The 25,924-nt window shown below is 42.9% G+C and overlaps 2 protein-coding genes across 3 annotated transcripts in view; one reads left to right on the forward strand and one right to left on the reverse strand.

The window, feature by feature from the left end:
• ENTR1 (endosome associated trafficking regulator 1) overlaps positions 1 to 1,199 on the reverse strand; it is a 261,223-nt gene extending 260,024 nt beyond the window's left edge. The window contains exon 1 of the mRNA XM_086921025.1: positions 47 to 1,199. Coding sequence (XP_086777151.1) covers positions 47 to 116 — 70 coding nt within the window. The 5' untranslated portion in view covers positions 117 to 1,199. The remainder of the gene's footprint in view (positions 1 to 46) is intronic.
• Positions 1,200 to 1,257: 58 nt separating this feature from the next.
• The window catches only part of PMPCA (peptidase, mitochondrial processing subunit alpha), a 127,075-nt gene continuing 102,408 nt past the window's right edge, over positions 1,258 to 25,924 (forward strand). For both annotated transcript variants that reach the window (XR_015295859.1, XM_086921026.1), the window contains exon 1: positions 1,258 to 1,722. Coding sequence is in view for 1 of the 2 variants with exons in the window: in XM_086921026.1 (XP_086777152.1) it covers positions 1,673 to 1,722 (50 nt within the window). In the remaining variant the exon portion in view is untranslated. The remainder of the gene's footprint in view (positions 1,723 to 25,924) is intronic.

Below are 25,924 nucleotides of genomic sequence, written 5' to 3' on the forward strand. Positions count from 1 at the left end.
CGCTGTGGCACAACCCTAACAGTAACTGCACTGCTGTGCTACTCACCTTCTTGAGCGATACCAATTTTGGTACGTGTTGACTGAACAGACTTCGGCCAAAAGCCATAGGCAGCCATGGTTCCTTAGATGATACCTAAATACAAGGAACTAGTAAGGGCGGGTGTCTCACAGCAGGCTTTGGACGATAAATGTTGCACCCGGGGCTGGATGACATGTGTAGCCAGACAGATATGTGCTCTTCCTTCATCCACTCACGAAGAAACATGGGTGACTGCGATACCTGTCACATTGACTCAGCTCTATAGAGACTTCAGGGAGCAACGGCAAGAACTTAAGGGTGGTAGGGGCAGTTTAAAGGTAAATCGATAGCTGAGCAGCACTGTCGTGCATGACAAGCAACATATACTGTCACTATAGCTGAGTGAGGTGGACTAAGGAAAGGAGTCCCTAAAGGGAAGAGGACATGCTCGTTCGTCTTACTACAGCGGGCGGAAGAACAAGATACTACTGACAGCACAGTAACATCTAGGACACTCAATGACACAACTAGAACACCTAGCTGGTGAAAGAGGTGCAAAGATTCAACAGCACACGGTTACCCAGGGTAGTGAACGGTGCATAGGGTGCGTTGACGAAAGAATAAAGCGCAAAGTGCCACAAGCACAGAAATGACAACAGTAAACGCGGATACATCCACTGTTTGCAGAAGGCAGGGAGAGAAAGAAAGATCACAGCAACTACCAGTAGTCACTGACACATACGGAACAAGAAGGAAAATGCAACGAGAAACAGCACAGTCGGCCGGACTGGGAACCCACAGCAGCCACGAACAGCAACGGCAGGATTTACAGAGCAGAGAGGAGGATGGAGAGGAGAAAGGCTAGCGCGTGCGGCAACTGAACTTCATCAGAGTCGGCAGAACTTTCTTGGATACACTAGGGACAGAACTGACAGCACTGCAAATGGATGTCACTTCAGACCGTCCTAAAGATGGCAAAGACCAACTGACAGCACTTCAGCACTGAGGGCACTCCCTAACACAGCGAAGAGGAGGCACATATACTGCAACAGCTGTTAAAGGCTGAAGCCTAATGAGATGGCGCGCGGCGCAGTAGCACCCTCTCTACCCCACCCACCCCAGCCGAACCCAACCCATTCGGCTAGGGCCAGCAGTCAGCAGGGTAGCCACAGCAGAAGGCGGAGGCAGGCGCCAATGACAACAGAAACAATGTGGATTGCCCCCCACGTGGTGACGTCAGCACGCAGGCCGGCGTCTTCCTGAAACAAACGAAAGACTAACCTTCTCTCTTCCAAATTTGTCGGACAAAATACCTCCTTCCAGGTACCTTAAGGTTCACTTCAGCCGATGGGATTGTAATAAGCTCATTTGGGAATATATATTTCGAGGAATCGTTAAAAACGCCAAGGATAAATGGACAGTTCATGGCATAGCTGAAGCACAGCTGGTGCCGCACAATTACAGGAGTGTATGCAGTGAATTTCAGCAGGTACATTGTGACATAATGGACAACTGATTTGCTTTAGTAGCGCAAGAGTCTCACAAGCAAGACAGTTTAAACCCACATGCCGGAAGTGGCGTAAAACTTAACTATCTGCCCCGGAAGTGTACTATAGCAGATGCAGCCTGAGAGGTCAGGCTGTTGGATTGGTGATGGCGGCTGCCGGCATGTCAAGGGTCCGTGAGTGGAGTAGAATACGGAGGTACGTGGGGAGAGGTTGAGAGTGAGACCGTGGTAGGGCTCCGCACTGTGAACACGAGAGACAGTGACTGAAGCATGGGCTTTCCATAAAGCACGGATCCGTTTCAATGAGTTTCAAGTCAAGAGTTGTTATTAACCAGCTCATAAGACCATAAAGCGAGCAGTTCGGGTAGCCTTTAAATGGACATGACCGGATCTGGGCAGTGACTTCTTGCTGTCAGGTGTCCTGATGTTTACATGTGGCTATACTTCTTAACTTGTTGCTACCACTGTGGTGAACCCACTGAAAATAACCGAGATGACCTTTGACGTTGCTAGGTGGCTCCTAAGACCCTTGTCTGCCCCATAGACAAACTGCACTCTGATAAATAGTCTGCAGTGGCGTTCACAGCATCTCTATGAAACGCTGTAACAAGTAGCGTTCTCTGTATTTTTAATATCAGTGATCTGGACGCTTACCAGCACTTAGACCACCCCTGCCCGGTTCCTTTAGCATTTAGTGCGATAGAGCATTTTCTGTTTTGTTTCCCCGATTGTCACCGGTCTCCATCTTTCTTTTAGTACCCCAGCTACGTATTCATTACGAAATTACCTGAAACTTAATCGCACCCAAATGTATATACTATCTTTTTGTAGTTGACCATTCCACTTCTGTTGAAATCTGGTTAATAAATGTCTATAGACTGTACTGACCTTTCGGTATTTGGGTCTGCTCTTTAACGACAAACTTAGCTGGAAAGCTCTTTTTGATTCTACACAAAAATCAATGTGTAAAGCGGCTGGTGTTGTAAGGTATCATGAGGATATTCTTTGCGCCCTCTAAAAAAAGGTGCATGAAGCAAAATCTACACCTTAATTAACTTTAGGCTGTTCTGATTCATGGTTCTTGGCTGTTAGATCCCATATAATCCATGGGATTCTGCAATTCCTGTATAAACGCCCATCACTAATTTCTTTATAATCGGCGATTTGTGACGCACCAACTCGCCGATTATAACGAAAATACACCAGAGCTCAACGTGTAATAAGTTATTACTGTTGAATCTGACATCACAATACCTGCTACCAAAACCAGCAGTTGATGGGAAAGGTAGGTCAGGTCACGGAGCATAATTAAAGCAAAAAAAAACTAAACCATGGTTTTCTTTCTCGTGCTATATTCTGACTAGCAGAAATACTTTGTTTATTTTTTGCGCTCATTAATTATAGAAACGTTAGACTTATTCTGCATGTTTCCATACATTTCGAGTTACCTCATCTTTTGTTTAAAAAACATGTATTGAACTGTTCTAATATCTTTTGACAACAAAAATATAATAGGTTTTTGTTGTGGTAAATTTTGTCACTGGCGTTTCTATTGTTAATCTTCATGTTTGCAAACTCGCTCCCTTTCATTACACACCAAGGTTTTAAGTGGTTTGTGAGAAAGGTGAAGGTGTGATTATGTATCATATGAGATCAAGTATCCCCTGCAGTAGATAAGGAAATCGCAAGTCACCTCGGAGTTCCATAAACCAGGGCTTTAAGTGGGATTAAAAAACTGGGGGGTGTCTCTCAAAGGGGCATGGCTTAAAAGCACAGAAGCTAAAAATCTTTGCTTAACATAGTGTGCCGCCTCACTGGTATTTTTCTGCTTCTGTGATTGCATCCAGATAGATAATTCAACAACTATCATTACACCAACAACACTGACACTGGCTTTGTCACTGGCTGTTAGTTGCTTATAATTAACAATCCACAATGACCAAGCCACTGGCTTTGTCAGTGGTTGTTAGTTGCGTAACATAAACAATCAACAACTATGGCTTTGTTGTATATAATATTGAAAATGCTTCAGTTCTGAAATGATGAGACTGAAAAAACAAAAACGAGTCTTTTTGAAGTTAAGTCAAAGTCTCTGAGAGCTGACTAAACTTTCATTTTGCTGAGCCACGCTTGAGATCCTAAAATTGACGTATGATTTTGAGAGCCTCATGTTAAATATAGCTGATTGTGAAGCAATCTTCTGTACTTGCTGACTTCTGCAGTTTGTTCACAAAATTATCCTATTTGATGCATGCCTATCTGTATATATACGTGCTATCTGTTCAGCGTTAGGACTTGTTCACTCGATCAAAAACATTGTTACTAATCTATCTCCACTTTGGTCATGTTGCTACATTGCCTCGGATCCGCAATCAGACGGCATATGTCCATTTGGCTCACTAATATGTTGTGTTTTTGTGTATTTGAGTAAGGGACTTTTACTCGTGTTTATCATGCTTTAGCCAACCGGTGCAGCTGCTCAAACTGCTCTGGGTTCATTGCAGCCTGACATATTTGTGCTCTCCTAAATGCCACATACTATAAAACAAATAGTGTACATCTATTTTTGTAGACCATTTGAAAAATATTTATTTCTGCTATAATTCCTAGTGGATTTTTCGAAATGATTGTTTTGACATTTGATCTGTGTTTTTTATTGAGTTAGTTTCCTGGTCTCTTTTTTTCCAATTTTATTAAAAAAAATGAAAATAAGAATACACACAGTAAAAATTAAGAACCTATAATGGACAATGTTTAAAAGATCTATTGATCAGTGTGGTGCAACAACTGTAAATTCAAATAACAATCAAAATATGTTGTTATTGATCACTTCATTGCTTTATGCAATACTTTTCGCAAACTCTGAGGAAATTTTTGTTCTCTAATAATAGATTATTTCGACCCTTAAAATTACTATCAAAACACAACCTAATTAATGCAACCTGGGTGGGAAACTAATAATTAATCAACATCTTTGTACCACAGTTCCTCATGTTAATTATACAGAGTTATTCCACCTGAAATCTGCCTTTACTTGCCGGTTAGGGCTTTTATCGGATATCTCGTAACTCAAAGGTTCTTGGGACAGTTGGTTAGCAGTTTTACACACAGGAAGCCTAGTGCTAAAGGTGGTCTAACTCTATATATATATATATATATATATATATATATATATATATATATATATATATATATATATATATATATATAAAAATCATCGCGGAACACATATTAGAGGGGACTGTTCACTACATAGACCAGCATGCAGTGGAACCGCCTGACTCGGCATCCACCAGGTGGCATAAATTAACAATTGAACATTGAAGCTACGGTCGAGGTGAAGTGAGCTGCCTCTCACTATGAGCTGCGGAAGCGTCGTCTCTGAGGAAGGTCGTGGAAATGACCGAAATGCATTAGACAGAAAGACAGCATGCCGACTGAAAAATAAATTTTAAACCGGGAGGCCACGGTAGGGGAACAGCGGGCGTATGCATTTTGGCTATGTGTGGCCTCGTCAGCGCCCAGGTTGTAACAGGAGGTGAGTATGCTGCCCAAAAGGTCCTGCCCCAACTAAAATAGTTCTGGTTGACTCCACCCATAAGCGGAGATCAATGTCACCTGCTTCACTTTTTCAATGGTGGAACAAACTGCAAATCCCAGCATGCAGTAGTTTGCCAGGATTAAATGGTCGCATGACCGCGGGAACTGCAGGCACCTCGAGCAGCTCTCTCCCAATATCCCGCAATGCCCTCCACAACATCAAAGCTCCTTACGTCCCCTGACTGCACAACCACCGCAATCAGGTATGTTTTCCACGGGGACAAGTCCGACATTGCGCCTCGCCCAATGCTGAGTTCATTGACTCCGTGATACCGTCACGCCAAAAGCCACTGAAATTATATTGAAATACCGGACACACAACTCCATCATGCACATCACCAAAGAGGGGTATGTAATGCAATGGCTCGTAATCATGCATACCAACACATATGTTGGAAATTGACTAAATAGTTATTTTTTGACTAAAATAAGTATGTTCTGACTCTCAGGTGACCATTGAGAAACCCGCCCCCCAACAACAAGAAGGCGGGTATGTACATTAAATAAGCCATGGGTAATGACATGCACAATATATACAATGTATTAGGACTAATATGGAGATTCGAGTCACTAAAAGAGATATATCTATCATTGTCTTTTATAGATACAAAGTTGTCCTACATCATATAAAAACACAGCCCTGAGGAAGACCTTAATAAAACGTGACAATGAAGGTCCAACACCAATAAGGTCGAAACGCGTCGGCGAGACTTTAAATGTGTATACAATCACAAGTGAATGTGAACAACTTTTCTGGTGAACAAAAGACTGATTCCCAGTTACATTTTCTATTAATATAAACTCCAAAGCGGTGATTAAAATGTTAATAGGACCATTTGATTTATATGCTACCTTGATCAAGTAAGGAGTCTATCTTGACAAGATTAAAAAAGTAGGACTGTTTTTGGTTGAAACAGTGTAAGCAAATATGAACCAAGAAGATGTATAACCTTACAAATTGCATGTGAAGTAATTTTTTGTTTGAGTTAACATGATTGTTGATTTTTTGCTCTGATGAACTAATGTAAATATATGTACAGTATGATGAATAAGGTGTAAATATTGTAGATGTATTATATAGAAATTGAATAACAAGTGTGCATTACTAATGAAAATATACATAAAATAAGACGAAAAATAGTTTTTGATAAACACAGAGTCAATTAAAAAGGCTTCTGTTTGAAAATCAATTGTGTGATTTATGGTGTCAGGGGTATCTCCTTTTTTGTATTACAAGTTTTGATTCAAACCCCTGCCTCCTTAAAGAATCATCCCCTTCTTATAGACAGATTTCAGGGTAGACACCACGTCTACGAGGGAATTGTACAAAAAAAAGCAAAAAGTATATACATTGAGCAGGATATTACAAGATCCGGGCTTTGAAAATTACAGGCACACATAACAGTCCCTTAATTGGACTGCTTAGATTAGAAATATAGAATTGTTTCCTCCCAAATGCAAGTTCGAGCAAGCAGCAAACAAAATAACATCAATACATTGTATATAAATGTCAGAACCCAAGACCTTAAGTTTTAGAGAAGAAGATATTGAAGAATTCCTAAAAAGACCATCCACACTTAATCCAGGAACTAAAGCCACTAACCCTAGTCAACAATCCGAGGTTGAGAAAATAACCAGACTTAAAAAGAAACAAATAAGAACCGCACTACATGGTGAAGTCCTCTTTGAACATATGAGAGCAGGAACAATACCAATAGGTCTGCAAGTTAAAAATGTTCCGGTGATTTTTATTGACCAACCCGAATACCTAGAGGGGTTCAGCCACATAGGAACAAAATGTTCAAGAGATTGGATGTTCCATTCAATTAAAACAGCAGAACGTTTGAGTCTAAAAGAACTGGAATTAATCCAAGAGCTGGAGGAGGCCCTGAAAAACAACACAGCAATTGAAAACGCACAAGCACTACTAGTAAAACTAGAAAAAGAAAACGAGGTATTCAAGAAAACAACAGAAGACGCGAAAAAATTCAAACTCCAAAAAGATATCAGCAATTTCTCTGAAATCAAGACCTATCCATACTTAGATAAGGATTTCTATAAACAACCTCAAAACACAGGAACACTACGCACATACGGAGGAAGAAGCAGAAGACAATTTCTGACCTTTTCAGACGCTTCATCGTCGTCAGAGAGTTCAGGCGACACTACTCCATCAACAAGTGCTGCCACAAACCAACAGGGACAAAACTACCAATCGGCACCTTTTTTAGGCAGAGGAAATCGCCGACCCAGGGGCAGAGCAAGATGGTACAATCCACAACCAGGACAAATCACGACGAGGAGGAACGTTTACCGTTGGTGATGATAGAAGAAAGTCCTATCTATAATATATCAGAGTACGAACTATCACCGCAAGAAATGAATGTGCTACGAAGAGGGCTGTCATTCATACCTACAGTAAGACCAGATCTAAGACTGACTAAACTAGAAATCATCCAACTGTTTCGAAAAATGAGATTGAAAATCTTCTTTGAGGATATACCCAACAATGTGGAGCGCAACTATTCTGGATTAAAAAACCAGTCCACGTTCTTTCCAAACGCTACCAGTATGCCGATAGAGCTATTGACTTTTGAGAAAAATGTACTAAGAGATCTGACAAATCTAGAGACTAAAAGGATTTTCACTAAATGGAATATGCCACAACAAGAAAAACTAGCTTTGGAAAATCTAAAAAAGAATGACACAATCATCGTTAAGCCAGCCGATAAAGGCGGGGGAGTGGTGATACTCCAACGTGAAAAATATGAAGCGGAAGTACTTAGGCAACTAAGTGATCAACAATACTACAGAAGAACGGACGAAGACTGGAACAACAAAATAAAATCCAAACTAGAGACACTAAAAAACATCGGTGAAAAAGAGGGATGGCTATCAAAGAAGGAAGCAAAATTCCTGATTAATGAAAACCCAAGGACACCACTTATGTATATTTTACCCAAGATCCATAAGGACCAAAGGAACCCTCCGGGAAGGCCAATAATATCTGGAGTAAATTCCATACTAGAACGTCCAGCAAAATATGTGGACACCTTCCTAAAACCTCTTGTATCTGATACAACAAGCTATATCAAAGATACCATGCAGGCAATTAACATCTTAGAACACCACCCATTTGATGAGGAGGAAGAATTTTTTGTCACATTGGACATTGTAAGCCTTTATTCTAATATCCAACAAGAGGCTGGGCTAGAGGTAATGAAAATATTCTTAGAGAAAAGAGATCGCCCTCACAATGTGCCAACAGATTTTCTTTTGCAACTGGCAGAAATATGTTTGAAAAATAATTTTTTCACATTTAATGGCAGTAAGTACATTCAAGTCAAGGGCACCGCGATGGGGTGTCCTTTTGCCCCAGAAATGGCTATAATGTTCATGGCAATGTTTGAAGAGAGATGGATCTTCTTTAATAACCCATATGACGGCCACATTAAAATGTGGTACCGTTACATAGATGACGTCTTCATGCTATGGCGAGGAAGTGAGGAACATCTATCAGATTTCACCAGATGGCTGAACGACAGGAATCCAGACATACAGTTCACTGTCAACCAAAGTAAAACAGAGATGAACTTCTTAGACCTTCTCATTAAACATGAAGAAGGTCACATATACACGACTCTCTACACCAAAACCACAGACAGAAACACGTTTTTACATTATGGCAGTTTCCATCAAAGGAATCTAAGAGATAACTTGCCGTTTAGCCAGTTTATGAGAATTCATAGGAACTGTACTAAAAAGGAGGATTACTTCACAAATGCCACAATCCTTTTAGAAAAATTACAAACAAGAGGTTATCCGAAAAAACTCCTAAAAAAAGCCATGAAAAGAGCGTGGTATGTACCAAGAGAATCCTTGTTAACTCCAAAAAACAAAGAAGAAAATTCTCCGCTGGTCTGCGTTACAACCTTTTCTGGAATGACAAACGAAATTAAAAAGATCATAAGAAAAAATTGGATTACAGTAAAAAGTATTGAGCAGTTCAAAAATCTGCCTATCTTCGCACTAAAAAGAAATTCAAGCATTAAAGACAAACTTGTAAGAGCAAATACAAACATAAGAAGACAAGATACATCACTAAGATCTATGTTATCACTACCACCAGTGAAAGGACATAAAAAATGTGGGAATTGTGTGTCATGTGAAAACACCATAGAAGGAACCAAATTCCAATATGGAACAAAATACATTGTCCACGAAGAATTTACAAACTGCAATACGCAAAATGTAATCTATTGCGTGCTATGCCCCTGCAAGAAAGCCTATATAGGCAAAACAAGCCAGCAAATAAGGAAAAGGATCACACAACACAGATCCCGCATCAAGTGTAAAACTCACAATGCACCGATGGTTGCACACTGCATTGAGATGGCACATTCGGAGAAAGATATGAAGTGGACAGTACTGAAACACATCGTGGGTAATAATGTGGAAAACATCATGTCCAACTTCGAGGCAAAAATCATTCTATATCTAAACACAATTGAAAATGGATTAAATGAGATGTCAGAACTTACACATTGCATGTAAGCAAAACTGTATTCTAAGGCATATACAAAATTCACAATCAGCAAGCAATAACAATAAATGAAATTCTTGACCAAATAAATTAATTTGATAAAGCAAATGCGACGAAGGCACTTGGATATGCTAATGGTATCCCACTCTTTGCATACACATGCCTTCAGAAAACAGCATGAAAGAACTTTGCTAGGTACAGAAAAATCACGGAATGTAGGCAATCCCAAGGCGAAAACACTCTTCCCCCTGCATTTCGAAAAAGAAAAAAAACGTCTCATTAAACAGCACACGTCTCATAAACCATGTGACAGCAAACACAGCCAAGAATACTAGGATGCCGATAGATCGGAAAGGAGAGAGTCAGCGCGGATTAAAATCAAGCCCAAGGTGAAAAGACTCCATTTCCCGACAGTCCAAAAAAAACGTCCCGTTGAAAATCTCGTTTCACAAACCACGTGACACAAACACGGAAGTAATCGGCAAAGAAGACGAGGACGCCGAAGGAACGGAAAGGAGACAGCCAGTGCCGGTAAGACGAGTGGAAGGACAGACGACGGAGAGCCATGGGAGAGCAGTGAAGCGGAGAATAAGAGCCACAATGCAGAAATAAGGTACGAAACCACACCGAAAAACGGTGGTCAAGATGATACGGAATTCGGGAATACTGTATAACACCCGAAACAAAACACGCCTTGCGCGCACTGAAAATGACACGGCCAAATAATTAGTTACGATCATCTGGGGGCACAAAACGCTCCATGCACAATGAGATCAACCAGTATTCGTTCAGCTAATGAGTATGTCACTATAATCCTAATATATTAAAAAGGAGGCCCTTTTCCAGACAGAGTTACAATCACTGTCTTTTCACCAACAGCTCAAAAGACAGAAACCGAGCAGCATACCGTCACGCCAAAAGCCACTGAAATTATATTGAAATACCGGACACACAACTCCATCATGCACATCACCAAAGAGGGGTATGTAATGCAATGGCTCGTAATCATGCATACCAACACATATGTTGGAAATTGACTAAATAGTTATTTTTTGACTAAAATAAGTATGTTCTGACTCTCAGGTGACCATTGAGAAACCCGCCCCCCAACAACAAGAAGGCGGGTATGTACATTAAATAAGCCATGGGTAATGACATGCACAATATATACAATGTATTAGGACTAATATGGAGATTCGAGTCACTAAAAGAGATATATCTATCATTGTCTTTTATAGATACAAAGTTGTCCTACATCATATAAAAACACAGCCCTGAGGAAGACCTTAATAAAACGTGACAATGAAGGTCCAACACCAATAAGGTCGAAACGCGTCGGCGAGACTTTAAATGTGTATACAATCACAAGTGAATGTGAACAACTTTTCTGGTGAACAAAAGACTGATTCCCAGTTACATTTTCTATTAATATAAACTCCAAAGCGGTGATTAAAATGTTAATAGGACCATTTGATTTATATGCTACCTTGATCAAGTAAGGAGTCTATCTTGACAAGATTAAAAAAGTAGGACTGTTTTTGGTTGAAACAGTGTAAGCAAATATGAACCAAGAAGATGTATAACCTTACAAATTGCATGTGAAGTAATTTTTTGTTTGAGTTAACATGATTGTTGATTTTTTGCTCTGATGAACTAATGTAAATATATGTACAGTATGATGAATAAGGTGTAAATATTGTAGATGTATTATATAGAAATTGAATAACAAGTGTGCATTACTAATGAAAATATACATAAAATAAGACGAAAAATAGTTTTTGATAAACACAGAGTCAATTAAAAAGGCTTCTGTTTGAAAATCAATTGTGTGATTTATGGTGTCAGGGGTATCTCCTTTTTTGTATTACGAGTTCATTGACTCCGGCACCGCTTCTGTTGCTCCTGCGTGCAGTGGTGGGCCTGGTCCTTCCGATAGCCCAGGACATATTGTTTGGGGTCAAGGGCAACAAGTTTTAATGTGTATTTTGTCCTTGGGACAAGTAGGCCAAACCCCCTGCAGCACAAACCCTTTGGCTGCCAATTTGCAGTAGCACATTAAGGGCCAAGGAAGGGCACTGCCTGAAGCGAAGTTATTATTTGGGTGCCTATGTTAATGCTGTTCAAACTTGTATTTATGGTTCATTAATTGAAAGCCTTTATTATTAGGGTGGGCGCTCTAAGTAAATGTAAGTTCCGATTGCACTACTGACAGTGGTTACAGTATAAAAATGTATACTCACGGTTTCAAAGATTAGCAATATGAGGCTATGCATAATGCTCCCAGAATGCTCTCTGATTAGATGCAAATATTTGCAGAAGCTTGAGAGCAAGATAAATGAAAAAAAAAGATTTTGCTAAAGTACTGTGAAATTTCAGGTACAGTTTCTTTGCTGCATCATTTAGTAAAATGTGTTGATGCATGCTAGTATTTCGCAAAAATATTCATATTGGAAAATCAGTGTAACCAGTCTCAATAAGATTATGAGAAACATAAAAATAAACAAGCATTGGCAAAGGCAGTAGGTCTGGAATTAGTGATCTGCTTTTTAGTTTTGCCAATACGTGATTTGTTTTGGCATGGTTTTTGTAAAGCCTTCTTGATGCGAGAGCTGCCGGGCCCTCACCATTATAACAAACATTGGCAAAATAAAAAAAAATTGGTCTAAAAAAAGCACACACTGCCACATTAGTTACTGCCCCTGAACAAAACTACTTTGTGTGCCAATATACTCCTTGTGAAAGAGCTTAATGCCATCACTCACAGTGAAGCCAGCCGATACAGAGAGGGAGAGAGATTTTTAACAAACACAAAAGGTTGTGGTTAACGCCAGACCAAATTAGGAGCCCTATTATTAAAGAAAGACTCAAAAGTGCACCCTTGGTATGTGTCCTTGCATTAAGTGCAGCTGTATGGCTTGCATACATTTACAAGAATTTATAGAAGCAGGGCAAGAAATGTACTCCTGGAAAATATTTGTGAACTGCAGTTTATCATGAGCGAATTTGCATGTGTAGATTTGCTCATGTGAAAACCAGAGTGTTTGCAAGGTCATTTTCCCATCAACCACTTTTTTCCCAACTCTGGAAGAAGGTTTACGTCTGCCATTGTCCGCAGTGAATTTCCAACATTTCTCAGTATGGGAAAAGATTAGAGAAGAGTTGTTGAAAACCCTTAAAACATGCAAGTTAGTAGATTTGCACAGACTTAAAGGGCATTCCAACCCTGGAACTATTGCTTACCCCTACCTTCAGTCCCAGTATGTAGATCTCCAGAAACATGGCAACATAAAGGGATTGCTAGTATTCAAAAACTACTATGCTATAAGCCCTGGCATAATCAGAGAGGCTATATAAGAGCTCTTATATAATGAGATTGCTGCCATAATTTGTCGCCGAACCACATGGCACCAAAGGGACAAGTGGATTTTGTTACAGGACAAGTAGATTTATGAAGCAACTTGCCCCATGGACAAGTAGATATTTAAATACATTCCACACCCCTAATATATATATTTATATATATCAAATATAGAGTGCACACAATCACCATGCATTGCCAAATTTGTGCTCTGGATCTGCCTAGCAATGAAGCCAACCAGTACTGGAGCTCTGCTCATCCAAGTAGGGCAAGCGGGTGCTCAAGTGTGGTTATATTACTTCTTCTGGCACCTAGGCCCCTGAAGGTAGCGTTGGACTCGAGTTCAATGCTACACTGGGAGAGGCTAGTGGGTCCCAGGAATGGCCAAGGTCTGTGGGCCCACAAAGATAAAACACCAGGAAGATTATAGACGGATCACAGGCAGTGAAGGGTGATTAAGAATTTCTGGTGCTCAAGACCAGCTTATCTGGGCCACCTGGGGTGGCTGTGGAGCTTCTGTGAAGTTGAGGTCCACAGATGCTCCATGTTTTCCAAAGAAACTTAGAAACTTTAACACATTTTTAAAGATTCTTACACACAGAGCCCCCCCCCACAGACACAGAGCCCCCCCCACAGACACAGAGCCAACCCACACACAGAGCCCCTCCCCACTCAGTGCCCCCCCACACACACAGAGCCCCCCCCCCACACACAGAGCCCCCCCCCACACACAGAGCCCCCCCCACACACACAGAGCCCCCCCCCCCACACACTGTTTATCTGTGATTCAGTTCGTACCATCCTAAAATCCGCAAATAGTGACACCACTGTCAAGGGAGGAGGTCTGAAGAGGCAGGTAGGTACACGACTGGTCAAAGCCCGGGATTTGAAGGGAGACTAACAACCATAAGGTTCGTCAGGACTGAGGTACAGAAAGAGGCAGAGAGCACAAGGGGGAGGGGGCAAGTCGGAAGGTGCACCCATTCCTGCCCGGAAGTCAATCTCGCTCCCAGCTCACCTGCTCGGGGGTATCCTTCTCGCTCACGGTGGCCAGCGGAGTCCTAGGAGACGTCATGTTTGCGGTGGACCCTGAACGGGTCTCCGGTGCAGGGGTTGCAATACGGGCCCTGATTCAGTCCCTCATGGGGGTGCTGCCTCCCTCTCACCACGGCCATCACTGCCGGCCTCTGCGCGCCGCTCCCACAGGTGTCCGCGCGCTCGACGTCCACTGCCGGCGCGCGACCAGGCTCGTGCACTGCCCCGCAGCTCGAGCACACGCTCCTGTTGATACTACGGCCACCTCCCAGCCTCCCCATCATGGCGCGGGCGGGAGGGAGGAGACACCGACAGTGGGCGGGAGGGAGGAGGCACGGACAGTGGGCGGGCGGGAGGGAGAAGGCACGGACAGTGGGCGGGTGGGAGGGAGGAGGCACGGACAGTGGGCGGGTGGGAGGGAGGAGGCACAGACAGTGGGCGGGCGGGAGGGAGAAGGCACGGACAACGGGAGGGAGGGCGGGGGATAAACAAGGCACAACAACGGGAAGGGGAGGGTAGAGAACATGGACAACAGGGAGGAGGCGGGAACAAATGGATCTCTTACAACAGGAGGAGGGGGAGAGGATGGAAAACGCAGACAATGAGGGGTGTAACTCCTTGGCGAGAGGGAGGGTGTGGGGGGCGGGACTTAAAAAAAAGACAAACGCCCACAAATCGTGACGGGGGAAAGAGTGATTGACAACCATCTCTTCCAATGGCTGCCTCCATTTATGGAGCTAGCCAATGAAAGAGAGAGGTGGGTTAAAGCACCATACTGGAGATCAAAAGATTTCGCCTGCGCGATACTGCTGTGCAGTGAACGCCAGGCGAAACCTAAAAAAGGGTAGTTGCAACAGCAAAGAGATAGGTATTTTACTGTCACTCACCGAGCAGTTGTGAAATGTCCTTGAGACGGACGGTTGTTACGCTTCACTCCCACCCAACCCTCCACCAGACCCACAAGTCTCATGTTTACTCTTTGACGTAGCCCAGGCTGCCCTGCTCCAAAGTTGTGAAGGTGTTGGATGCCCCACCATGTTTTTGGCTTTGGAGCCGATGGGCTCTCTGGTCACAATATGTATACAAAACAGTGACGGATGGAATGCTTAAATTAACCCCTGCCATTGGTAATATCTCAGGCCGCATCTCAATCCATCATTATTTTGCACACAATGTCACCACAGTTTGGATCTATCTATATGCAAATCAGCCTTGGCCCTGCTCCAAAGGGAACAGCCCAACCTGAACGGCCCCAGTTACGGGCTTGTCAGTCCGTGCACACTGTCGCTGGGACCAAGCTATATCCAACTGATGATCCCATAACTTAGGCGAAACCGGTCCTGGGTTGCTTCAAGCTGGACTGTTCCTACTGGAGCAGGATCAAGACTGATTTGCATATAGCTGGGTCCAAACTCAGGTGGCATTGAGTGCAATATAAAGATGGATTGGGATGCGGCCTGAGATATTACCAGTGGCAGGGGTTAATTTAAGCATTCCATCCATCACTGTTTTGTATACTTATTGTGCTTAGTGGGTCAGCAGGTAGCAAGTTGGACAGTAGGGGCAAGGAAGTGCAACAAGAGCGTTCCACTCTGGTCCCAAGCTGAGGCAGCTCCCAATTCACCCATGGGCTTTTGTGGGTTTAAAGAGATCTGCAATTGGATCTCTCAAATGGGGTGTCTCACAGTATTCCCCGGTTCCACAATTTGTTGGGGCTCCTGACACAGGTCTCTCTGCCCCCCTAAAATGCCACAACCTCGGCTAAGATTTTTACGCCATTCTGGTGTGTTTGCAACATTTGCCATCCTTCTCTGGGCAGCAGATAGTACAGGGAGCCCAATCTCCCGCTCAGTGTTACCCAGAACCTGACAATTCATAACACAGACCATAGGTGTGTTGTTTGGGTCATTTTCCTCTATCAAAATCTCTATGCCCCTGATATCTTACAAGTGGCTTGTGGCAATGTTAAGTTATGTTAATGATGCTTGTAAAGCGCACTGCTACCCAAAGGTGTCCTGGTGCTGGACGCTGCCTACTTGGTTGCTGCTAAGAGATGACTGATCAAGGAAAAAAACAGCTGTTCAGCCCCCTTCTGAATGAGAGGAGCTCAGTTGCACTTCTGAGGTGGAAGGGTAGGCCGTTCCAGGACTTTGCGTCACAACTGAAGAAACTCCTACTCCCCCCCCCCCCCCCACCCTCCCCCCCGCATCTGCCATTTAATGTGGCTATGTCAAGTCCCAATGTCTCTTAGAGAAAGGCCTTACCTTAAGTTGTGATATGGTGTACTCTAAACCCAAGACCAAAACATTTATGCACATGTAGTAGGAAGGCAACAATAAGTCCTACAAAAACGGCAGACGATTACATGAATATAAACAGTTTTTCCTCTAATGGGAGAAAAGGACATTTATTCACAGCTTCAACGACTAAATAGAATGACTTACTCATACAGTCGGTGTATAAACAAGATTAGAGAATGGCAAAACGTAATTTACTCACTGACATAAGGGTTTATTTGATGGTTTTCTGTTAAAATGTTATGGAATCTTATGCACTGAGCTGCTTCTAACAAGACTATAAAAAAAATACATATTACTGTACACAGGTTAAACCTACAATGTTGAGTAGACAGATGCTGGCATTTGGAGAGGACTAGGACTGGGTGCTTTTTAAATTTCACCTACAATGTTTGTTACCTTCCCAGAATCCCAACGGACCATTCTACTACCACATTGTTTTGCCAAACTGCATTTTGATATGCCTTCATTACATGTTACTCATTGTATTTGTTTTGCTCGCTGTGCTTGTAATCCCAGTGTTTATGAACGTGCCTGCTGGTCTTTTAACATCAATGAGCACTCCTCCGCCTGTTGCTATTTTACATGTGCCATTCCTCGCTTCCGATAATCTGTGCCAACTCGGACAAAACAATAGTGAGTTTTTGATTTCGACAGAATGCATCTCCAATTTTTTCTCCTTTGAAACATCGGGTGGTATTTATCCGTTTGGAAGCTGCCTTACCGTATATCTTATGCCTTAGGTCATCCTCCTAAAATACAGAAACATCTGTTTACTGTTTCTACTACCTGCGGAGACATTGTTCCTCAATTTATCTGTGGCCCAAATGCCAATGAAGACACTTGAAGTCCTTGATATACAACACTGCAATGGCTCCCACTGAAAAGTTCATCCATATTAAATACTATAAACCAATTATATATTGGATCAGAGGTGGAGTATAAGAACACATTCACCTAAAGAAAGAAGGAAAAAATAAACTGGAGATTCCCCAAAAGCCCACATCTTCCAGTAGGCCAGAACTGCTATTTCTGTAGAGCTAGACACACTGGCTGCATGCATCAAAGGAGGAACGTTGGACCAAATAAAATATTTTGGAGCATGCAAATTAATGACAAGATTGAAATATGGCATAATGCTTTCAACAGAACACTGCTACACCAACTAGTATTTCAATTTAAGGCTTTTGAAATAACATTATAATGCTTATGATAGAATGTAACGCGGTTTCACAAATATTTAGATTTTTGTAATGTGCGTCTGTGCAATTCAGTAAGTACAGTAGTGGGTCAAAGAACCTAGTTGCAGTACAAACTATATATAGTAAGAATAAAAAAAAAATTACAATAATTTGCCTGTACCCTAAAGATCACATCCAACAAGCAAATTCGGCAGAACGATAACTGTGAAACGTCCCAGTAAGTAGTTCGCTACAGCCAACAGCCTTGCCCTGCTCCCAGTATGGGACATAACCATCAAGAATAACGAGTCACCTTAGTTATACAAGGGGGGTCAAGCAAGCACTGGGTGTCGCAGTCTCCACAATGTTATTCCTTCATGGGCAATATTCTCTAAATTCCACCTGGCCACGGTAATTCAATATACAAACATAGCAAGTATACAGTCTATTCTAGACAGCGCCTCAAATTCCCTTTGGAGTACTCTGTGGATTTCTTCATGGGCCCTGAAGTTTTCCGGTACATGCTCTCTTACCATGGCCACTGCACGCCAACCCTGTCCTCGAGATGGACATGGTTGTTCATTTATCTGGTGAGCATTTTTGTGGAGTTAAAGGCCTGCTGACACTTGGGGTATGCGAGTGACGCAGGTGACAGATGTCTTCTATTCAAAGAGGTGTGTGCGTGTCATCAAACCCAGAGGGGCACAAGGACACAAAAATGAAAGTTAGACATCGCCCCGCATAGCGTAAACAGATGTCTTATCGCAAATCCTACACGCCACGCAGATCCAAATCAAAGCCTCCGTGTAAGCCCAGTGACCTTGCAGGACTGTGGCTTTACAATTTTCCCCTGCTAGTTCTCCTGCATAAAATCAAATTATGGAAAAGGGCTTGCGAAGCACTCCTTGGGCAGGCAAGCGAGGGAGAGAGACGCATTTGGTGAGAGCACGTCCTGTTCAGCTGCTGTAATATGGTACACTAGTTTCCTGCAGCACACCCGATAGTACTGGACGAGGTGTTCAAGACATGCTCAACACAGCAGTAGCAGACATGGAATGGAAAAGTCACTCGACTTCTAGAAGCTTGGAGTAAAACGTGAAGCCCGGACAAGACTTTACGTTAACACGTGCGATCAGCTCGCTTCATTTAATATAGCCGCCGCGGTAAAGGTACGCCGAGGGCCGGTGTCTCAGAGCGGCGACCAGCACGACATGCTGTGTAGGGAGGCCACGAGCTGGACAATGGCGAGTAAACCATTTCACAATGAACGGGCGGGGTTGGGGGACGGTCAGCCACATGTCAGATACAAAGTCACTCATTTTCCTAAGGCTCATGGGACATTAACAGGGTCCTGGCTCTTCCACCCACGCAGCCCCATTCGTAATGTCGGATCCAACATGGGCTGATAAGAAGGTACACAGCTATTGCTGCACCCCTCCCCTCTTTTCGTGGAGAAACTGGGCCCCAGCCTCTCTCATACGCGCACCCCATTCAACACGTCAATTCAGACCCGATAGGGGCTGTTACAGCTGTGGCTGCCCTGCCTCCCTTCCCGAACCAGGCACTCCCGCCTGTACTGCACAGATAGTGCAGGAGACCCATTCAATAAGCGGTATCTACACTGCCCCCTGCTCGGACTCTCTAGTGCTCCGCCTCTTCTCTCGAGCACCCCCTTAGCTCCCTTTGACTGCCCAGGAGTGGCACGCGCCTCCCAGCTCGCACCAAGCTGGAGCAAGGGTCCGGGCAGGGAGGAGATCGTTCGCCAGTCGGGAGAGCCAACCACATTGGTTGGAGGGGAGACACCATGAACAACGTAGGAAAAACAAGGCCACAGACAGTGGCCGGGCGGGAGGGAGGAGGCACGGACAGTGGCCGGGCGGGAGGGAGAAGGCGCGGACAACGGCAGGGAGGGCGGGGGATAAACAAGGCACAACAACGGGAAGGGGAGGATAGAGAACAACAGGGAGGAGGCAGGAACAAATGGATCGCCGACAACAGGAGGAGGGCGGGAGGATGGAAAACGCAGACAATGAGGGGTGTAACTCCTCGGAGGGAGGGTGGGACTTAAAAAAAGAGACAAACGCCCACAAATCGTGTCGTGACGGGGGGAAAGAGTGATTGACAACCATCTCTTCCAATGGCTGCCTCCATTTATGGAGCTAGCCAATGGAGGAGAGAGGTGGGTTAAAGCACCATACTGGAGATCAAAAGATTTCGCCTGCGCGATACTTCTGTGCAGTGAACGCCAGGCGAAACCTAAAAAGAGATAAACGCCCACGAATCACATTGTGACGGGGGCAAGAGTGATTGACAACCATCTCTTCCAATGGCTAGCCTCCATTTATGGAGCTAGCCAATGGAAGAGAGATTTCGCCTGCGCGAACACTGCTGCGCAGTGGACGCCAGGCGAAACCTAAAAAGGTGCACATGTTACGACTTAACCACAGCACTCTTCAAGCACTCCGAACTAAACAACACAACAATGTTTTAAAATTTTACCTTATTTGAACTTTGTAATGGCACTAACTGTGCCCTGTCAAGGATGTAACAAATAGCACTGTTAGACTGAAACAGGGAAGAAAGAGGAAGAGGTTTTAGTTGAAAAGTCCTGAAAGCGCACTCGAAATTAGTTTGCAAAAACTTCTATCAGCTTACTTCAAGACCTCCGCACCATTGTATATGGCGGTGTTAAAAGGAGTATGGCGGTGATGAAAAAAAGTCTATAAAAAGAAGCAGCAAAAACTCAAGAATCAGAAATAGGTTTAGCGGCGCCCATTCGCTAGAGAGAGTGGTCCACACACGAGCACACTTCTACGTACCTTGAGCCAGCATATCAAGACTATGCAAATTGAATCCGGATTATAAAAGCCCACACACTTGCTTATGAAAAAGAGGGGGCAATTCAACCACCTAAAAATCATAGAAGAACAAATTGCGCTATTTCAAAGACATTGTTCAAGGCCTTACGCCGGATCGCGCTTTACTTAAAAAAGCAAGTAAGCGCTTTGTTTTCTCACCTCGAGCCAATGTTTCAATCACCCATCCACAATGTAGCCAGCAGCGATACCTGCAAGTAGGTGCACGTTTAAATGGCGGTGCCGAACGAGGTGTCACGTGACCTCCGGAGTTCATAGCAGTAGGAGTGGGTTTAGAATGAGTGAGATGCAGGGGGAAGAGTCAGAGGGAAGGCTTGATTGGGGGATCTGAATAGTAAAAGAGGTCTGAGATGATCCAAGGAGTTGTACAGGAGAGAATAGTCTAGAAAGGGTTATTTTGGGGATCATAGTGATATGGGGTTTGGGGTGATTGAGAGTGAAGGTAGAGGAGAAATAGGGTAGGGCATTGGAACGAGTAGTAGAATGAGGTTTGAGATTAGTCAGAGTTGAGGTAGAAGATATATTGAGAGCGGTATAGGGTGAGAAATAGGGTAGTGCATTGGATCTGCTGAATTGGAAGAAAAGTAATAAATATATAGCTACAAGTACATGGAAGGTGTGTGTGTGTGTGTATATATATATATATATATATATATGTGTGTGTGTATATATATATATATGTATATATATGTATGTGTGTGTGTATGTGTATATATATATATATATATATATATCATACTAGCAGCCCGCCCCAGCGTTGCCTGGGGCAGAAAGGGGCTGGGGGCAGTACACCCGCTCCCGCCCCCCTCCCGCACAGACTCCCTCCCGCCCAGACTCACTCGCGCCCCCCTCCCGCCCAGACTCACTCGCGCCCCCTTCCCGCCCAGACTCACTCGCGCCCCCCTCCCGACCAGACTCACTCGCGCCCCCCGAATTGTTCTTCTAATCCTAAACCCTTTGCGCCCCGGTACCTCCTCCAAAACTGCTGCCTCCACACCTTTCCTCGGGCCCCGCAAAGATCCCGCAACCTTCGGCAGCTCCGAGGACCCTCCGCTCCACCGCACTCGTCGCTCAGACTCTCAGAGCCGTAGACATAGAAGAGAGACACGGCCCTGAGAGACAGAAATCGAGGCATTACTGCACCGCCCTCCTCCTTGTCGTCATCACGCACGTCGCGTCGTGGCCAGCGCTAGGTCCCGGCCGGCGCTACTTTCAGGGGACTACTTTGTTTAGAAACATATTTTTTTAAATTTACTTTTTAAAAAAAATTTATATAGCCTATGTCCATCTACACAACCTGACATTTTCATAGATGTATCGGGTGTGTAGATTGGCGCTGTGGTTCCCAAGTTTACCTGGCCAAAAGGTGCAAGTTCTCTCTTTATAATAGTAGTATAGATAAGGCAATGCATTTTAATTTTGTTATTTATATTAATGCAATGAAATAATATTTTACTTTATACATTGTGTCTGTTTATACTGACTAAAACTGTAATACAAGATTGTTGTAAATAAAACTGGGCACACAAATAATTTAGCCCCTCTTGTAGTTGTTTTTAAGCCCATGTTATTTAAACAAAGCACCCTCCACACCTCAGGTGAGCGCCAGGTGCAGTGTGAGACAGAAGTTCCACAAGTAAACAGAACTGATGGGAAGGTGATTAGGAGCAGCACTTGAAGACTTTGGAGCCACTGATTACTGTGTTTAGCAAATTCAATTGCATAAACTACCTGAGATATGGGTCCTGGCATTAGGAAAGAGTGAAGAAGCTAGAGATGGAAAAATATACCTCTACAGATAATTCATCCGAAGACAGTTTGTCGTGAAAGAGATGGAAGGTTCACTAGTGTGGCTCCAGATATGAAACTGGAAGAGATTATCCAGAGGTCACAGAAAAGCTCATCTGGAATTGATGACCAGACATGTAAAAGTGAATGTGTTGCTCAATGGAAGTTAGTTTACCATGAAGTCCTTTCTATTTGCAATGTTTTTAGAGAACATACAAAATCAAAATTAATAGACCATTGTGGAACTGTTCCTCCCCACAAACTTGTGGGAAAGAGGGGGACGTTTTAATAAATATGTAGGCAGCCTTCTTCATTTCATGCAGCAGCAAGGAAACCCCTTTGAAATGACTGAGCCTGTGCGACTACACAACTTCGTGACCAAGAAATATTTGGATAACTATAAAAAGACACGTCTACTAGATGTCTTGGAATATGGATCAAAATTATATACAGAAATGAAGCAGGAGAGATGTGCATTGAAAGAGAAAAAGCTCCTCAGAAACTAGTTTCTGAGAGGCAACATGGGTTTGTGCCAGGAAGGTCTACTATTGACCACGTACAAAGAGTTATTTCCCTCTTTGACTACACGGGAACTACAGGAGACCCTCTGGCGCTAATCTTGCTAGATGCGGAGAAGGCGTTTGATAGGGTCTCCTGGAAGTTCCTGTGGGAGGCAATGGCAAATTGTGGTATTGGTGAGAAGTTTATAACTGCAATTCAACAGTTGTATATAAACCCTAGGGCCTGTGTCTTGATCAATTGGATGCTGTCAGAAAATGGTATTATTACCAGGGGAACAAGACAAGGGTGTCCTTGCTCACCCCTATTATTTGCTATCTATATAGATACATTTATTCGGAGGTTGGAAAATAATGTATTAATCCCTCTTATCCGAGTGCGTGATATGGATACAAAATGTCTAGGATATGCTGATGACATCGCCATTGTCACAGGGGACCCTATAAATGCTATAAATATGATAGAAGTCGAAGCACTACTCTTTGGTAAAGCCTCTGGGTATAAATTGAATGCAAGCAAGACACAGATTGTGTTGAATAGCAAGATTATGATGAGTGACTCTAGAGTAACTGAAAAGGCCACTTATTTAGGGGTTAGCATCTGTGCTACTATAGAGCTTATCATCTGTATTAATATAGATCCGCTTATACAACGCACCAAAAAAGAACTGACCAGATTGAACAATCTACACTTAACTATTGGTGGTCGAACTAACGTAGTTAAGATGTTATTTTTACCTAAGTCTTTGTATTTTTTCCAGGCTATTTGTTTAGAATTTTCTCCACAGGTATTTAGAAATATAGATACATTGTTTACTAGGTTTTTTTGGGGATATAATCGACCGCGTAGGGCATTGCGGTGGCTCACTAACTCAAGAGAACGTGGAGGTTGGGCGCTCCCCAACTTCAAGTTATATTATTGGGCCGCAGTATTAAGGTATAGCTTGAGTCTTATAACTGGTAACACAGGAAGCGGCAATATATTAACACCACAAGAACTTATTCTGGGAGAAGGGGCCGCTGGATGCCTATGGCGACATGTTAATGACGGGTATTTTAAAAAAGTCAAATTTAAGAACATCAATAATATTAGCAAAGTTTGGGGGGATGTTAAAAAGCTATTAGGACTAGGTCGCTATTCTTACTACACTCCCGTGAATCAGAACTCAGAATGCCAGAGATATTTCATGATAACTATATAAAGAAATGGAAGGATCTGAGGATCACTCAGCTTGGCTGTTTTTTTTCGAATAATGGATTTAAATCATTTGACGAATTAAAACTAGAATTCAATATTCCTAATAAGGACTTCTTTAAATTTCTTCAAGTGAGAGATTTCCTATTGAAGAAAGGGGGTGGCCGAATCAAATTTCAATTGTGTGCATTCATAGGAAACCTAAATAGGGAAATACCCCTAAAAATTGGTGAGATTTATGGGGCTCTGAATGCTTTGCTACCAGATGACATGAACAAACACATAGTGGCATGGCAGACTAAACTCGGACTCTCTACCCAAAGTGTGGCATATTCATATGAAATGTCACTTCCATGCCTTATGTCCATTAGGCTTCAAGCACAATACTATAAGACCTTTTTCTCATTGTAATATACTCCATCTAAAATAGCTAAATGGGGAACTGGGAAAGGTACAACCTGCCCACGTTGTGCATTCCCAGCGGCAGATATTATCCACATGTTTGCCTCCTGTGACTTGCTAACTAATTTAATCGCCAAAATATCAGGCTTTCTTACAGAGATAGCTCACCATGAGGTAAACATTTCAACAGCAGAAGTCCTGCTGGGGGTATCAAACAGCGCTAGGCCAAAACAGATACAAGGGTTAATTTTTGTCGCAATGGGGGTGTTCCGGCTGTGTTTTGCATCAGCTTGGCTTGATACAATACCACCATCATATATACAGTGGAGGGCCAGACTGTTGGCGACATGTAGCCTTGAAGTTGCCATCGATAGGAATAAAGGCTATAAGACTCGTAGAAGAGGATTGAAGATATGGGGTCCCCTTCTCGAATGGATCGAAGAGAATGATTAAGGGGAACAATGGGAGATACTTGATATAGTAATATCTTGTTAGACGCATGAGGTCTTCTTTTATTTTTATTTCTCGTTAATGTATTTCTCTCTCCTCCCCTTCTTTTTGTTTTCTTTTTTTTTTTTTTTTGGTTTCCTTTTCTTTTTTTTTTTTCTTTTTTTTTCTTTCTATCTATCTCTTTTTTTTCAGAAAATGATTGAACTGCAATGTGTATCTACTGATATTTGACTGTATAAATTGCTACCTGGTCTCGCTGGGGGAGGTGGGTGGGGGGGTAAAATGTAAAGCTAATAAAAATGTGTAATAAAGATTGTTAAAATAAAAAAAGAAAGAGAAAAAGCTCTGACATAATCACTAAAGCTAAACTTCCACGCTTTAATTGCCATAGTTAGTTTCGTCCAATCAGCCGCTATTAAACCAGTTACAGAAAAATAACTTTCGCAAGCCCCTTAGAGAGGTGGATGTTGCAAAATAAATGGGTGAAGTTATCAAAGACATTCTGATGCATTATCTTCTTCCAAAAACGCAATATTTGATGGAGATGCTGCAACCAAACCAGTGAAGCACAAACTCGTATAAGTGCTCGAGAGAAAAAACCTTTCACCTAAAGAATTTCAATAAAAAAGGTGTCCTCATTGAAAACTGTAGTTGTTGTGGACTATTTGTCACAATTGCGAATGGTCAAGATTTCAGTCTGTTCTACAGATATCCTAGTCAGTGTGCCCCTTGCAAGAACTGCACGTTGTCTTTGGCATTTATCTTGAACTGTCTGTCAAAGAATGTGAGTGAATCTGACTATGTCAAGTGGGACAATTGACCTTGCCTGCATCAAAAGTTCGACACCTGCACCTGTGCAGCTTGATAAAGTCTAGCCCCTTCGCTGCTGGCCCGTTTCCGCCGCTGTGCGATAAACCAACGAACAGGGGCGGGCCATGACGAACCCCAGCCGTCATCAGCACACGAGCACCGTAGTGCATGACGGCTGGGGTTCGTCATCAGCATACAAGGGGCTAGTCCTCCACATAGAACAAAATGAACGTGCAAATCTTAACTTGCCAAAGCATTGCTGATGCTTCAGTGAACACTAATTTTCCAATTATTGCAAGTGGAATGGTTGTCAATGAGGAGTTGGTGCCTGCAGAGAGATATTCA

This window comes from Lissotriton vulgaris, chromosome 5 (genome assembly GCF_964263255.1).
Source record: "Lissotriton vulgaris chromosome 5, aLisVul1.2, whole genome shotgun sequence".
Classification (NCBI taxonomy): domain Eukaryota; kingdom Metazoa; phylum Chordata; class Amphibia; order Caudata; family Salamandridae; genus Lissotriton; species Lissotriton vulgaris.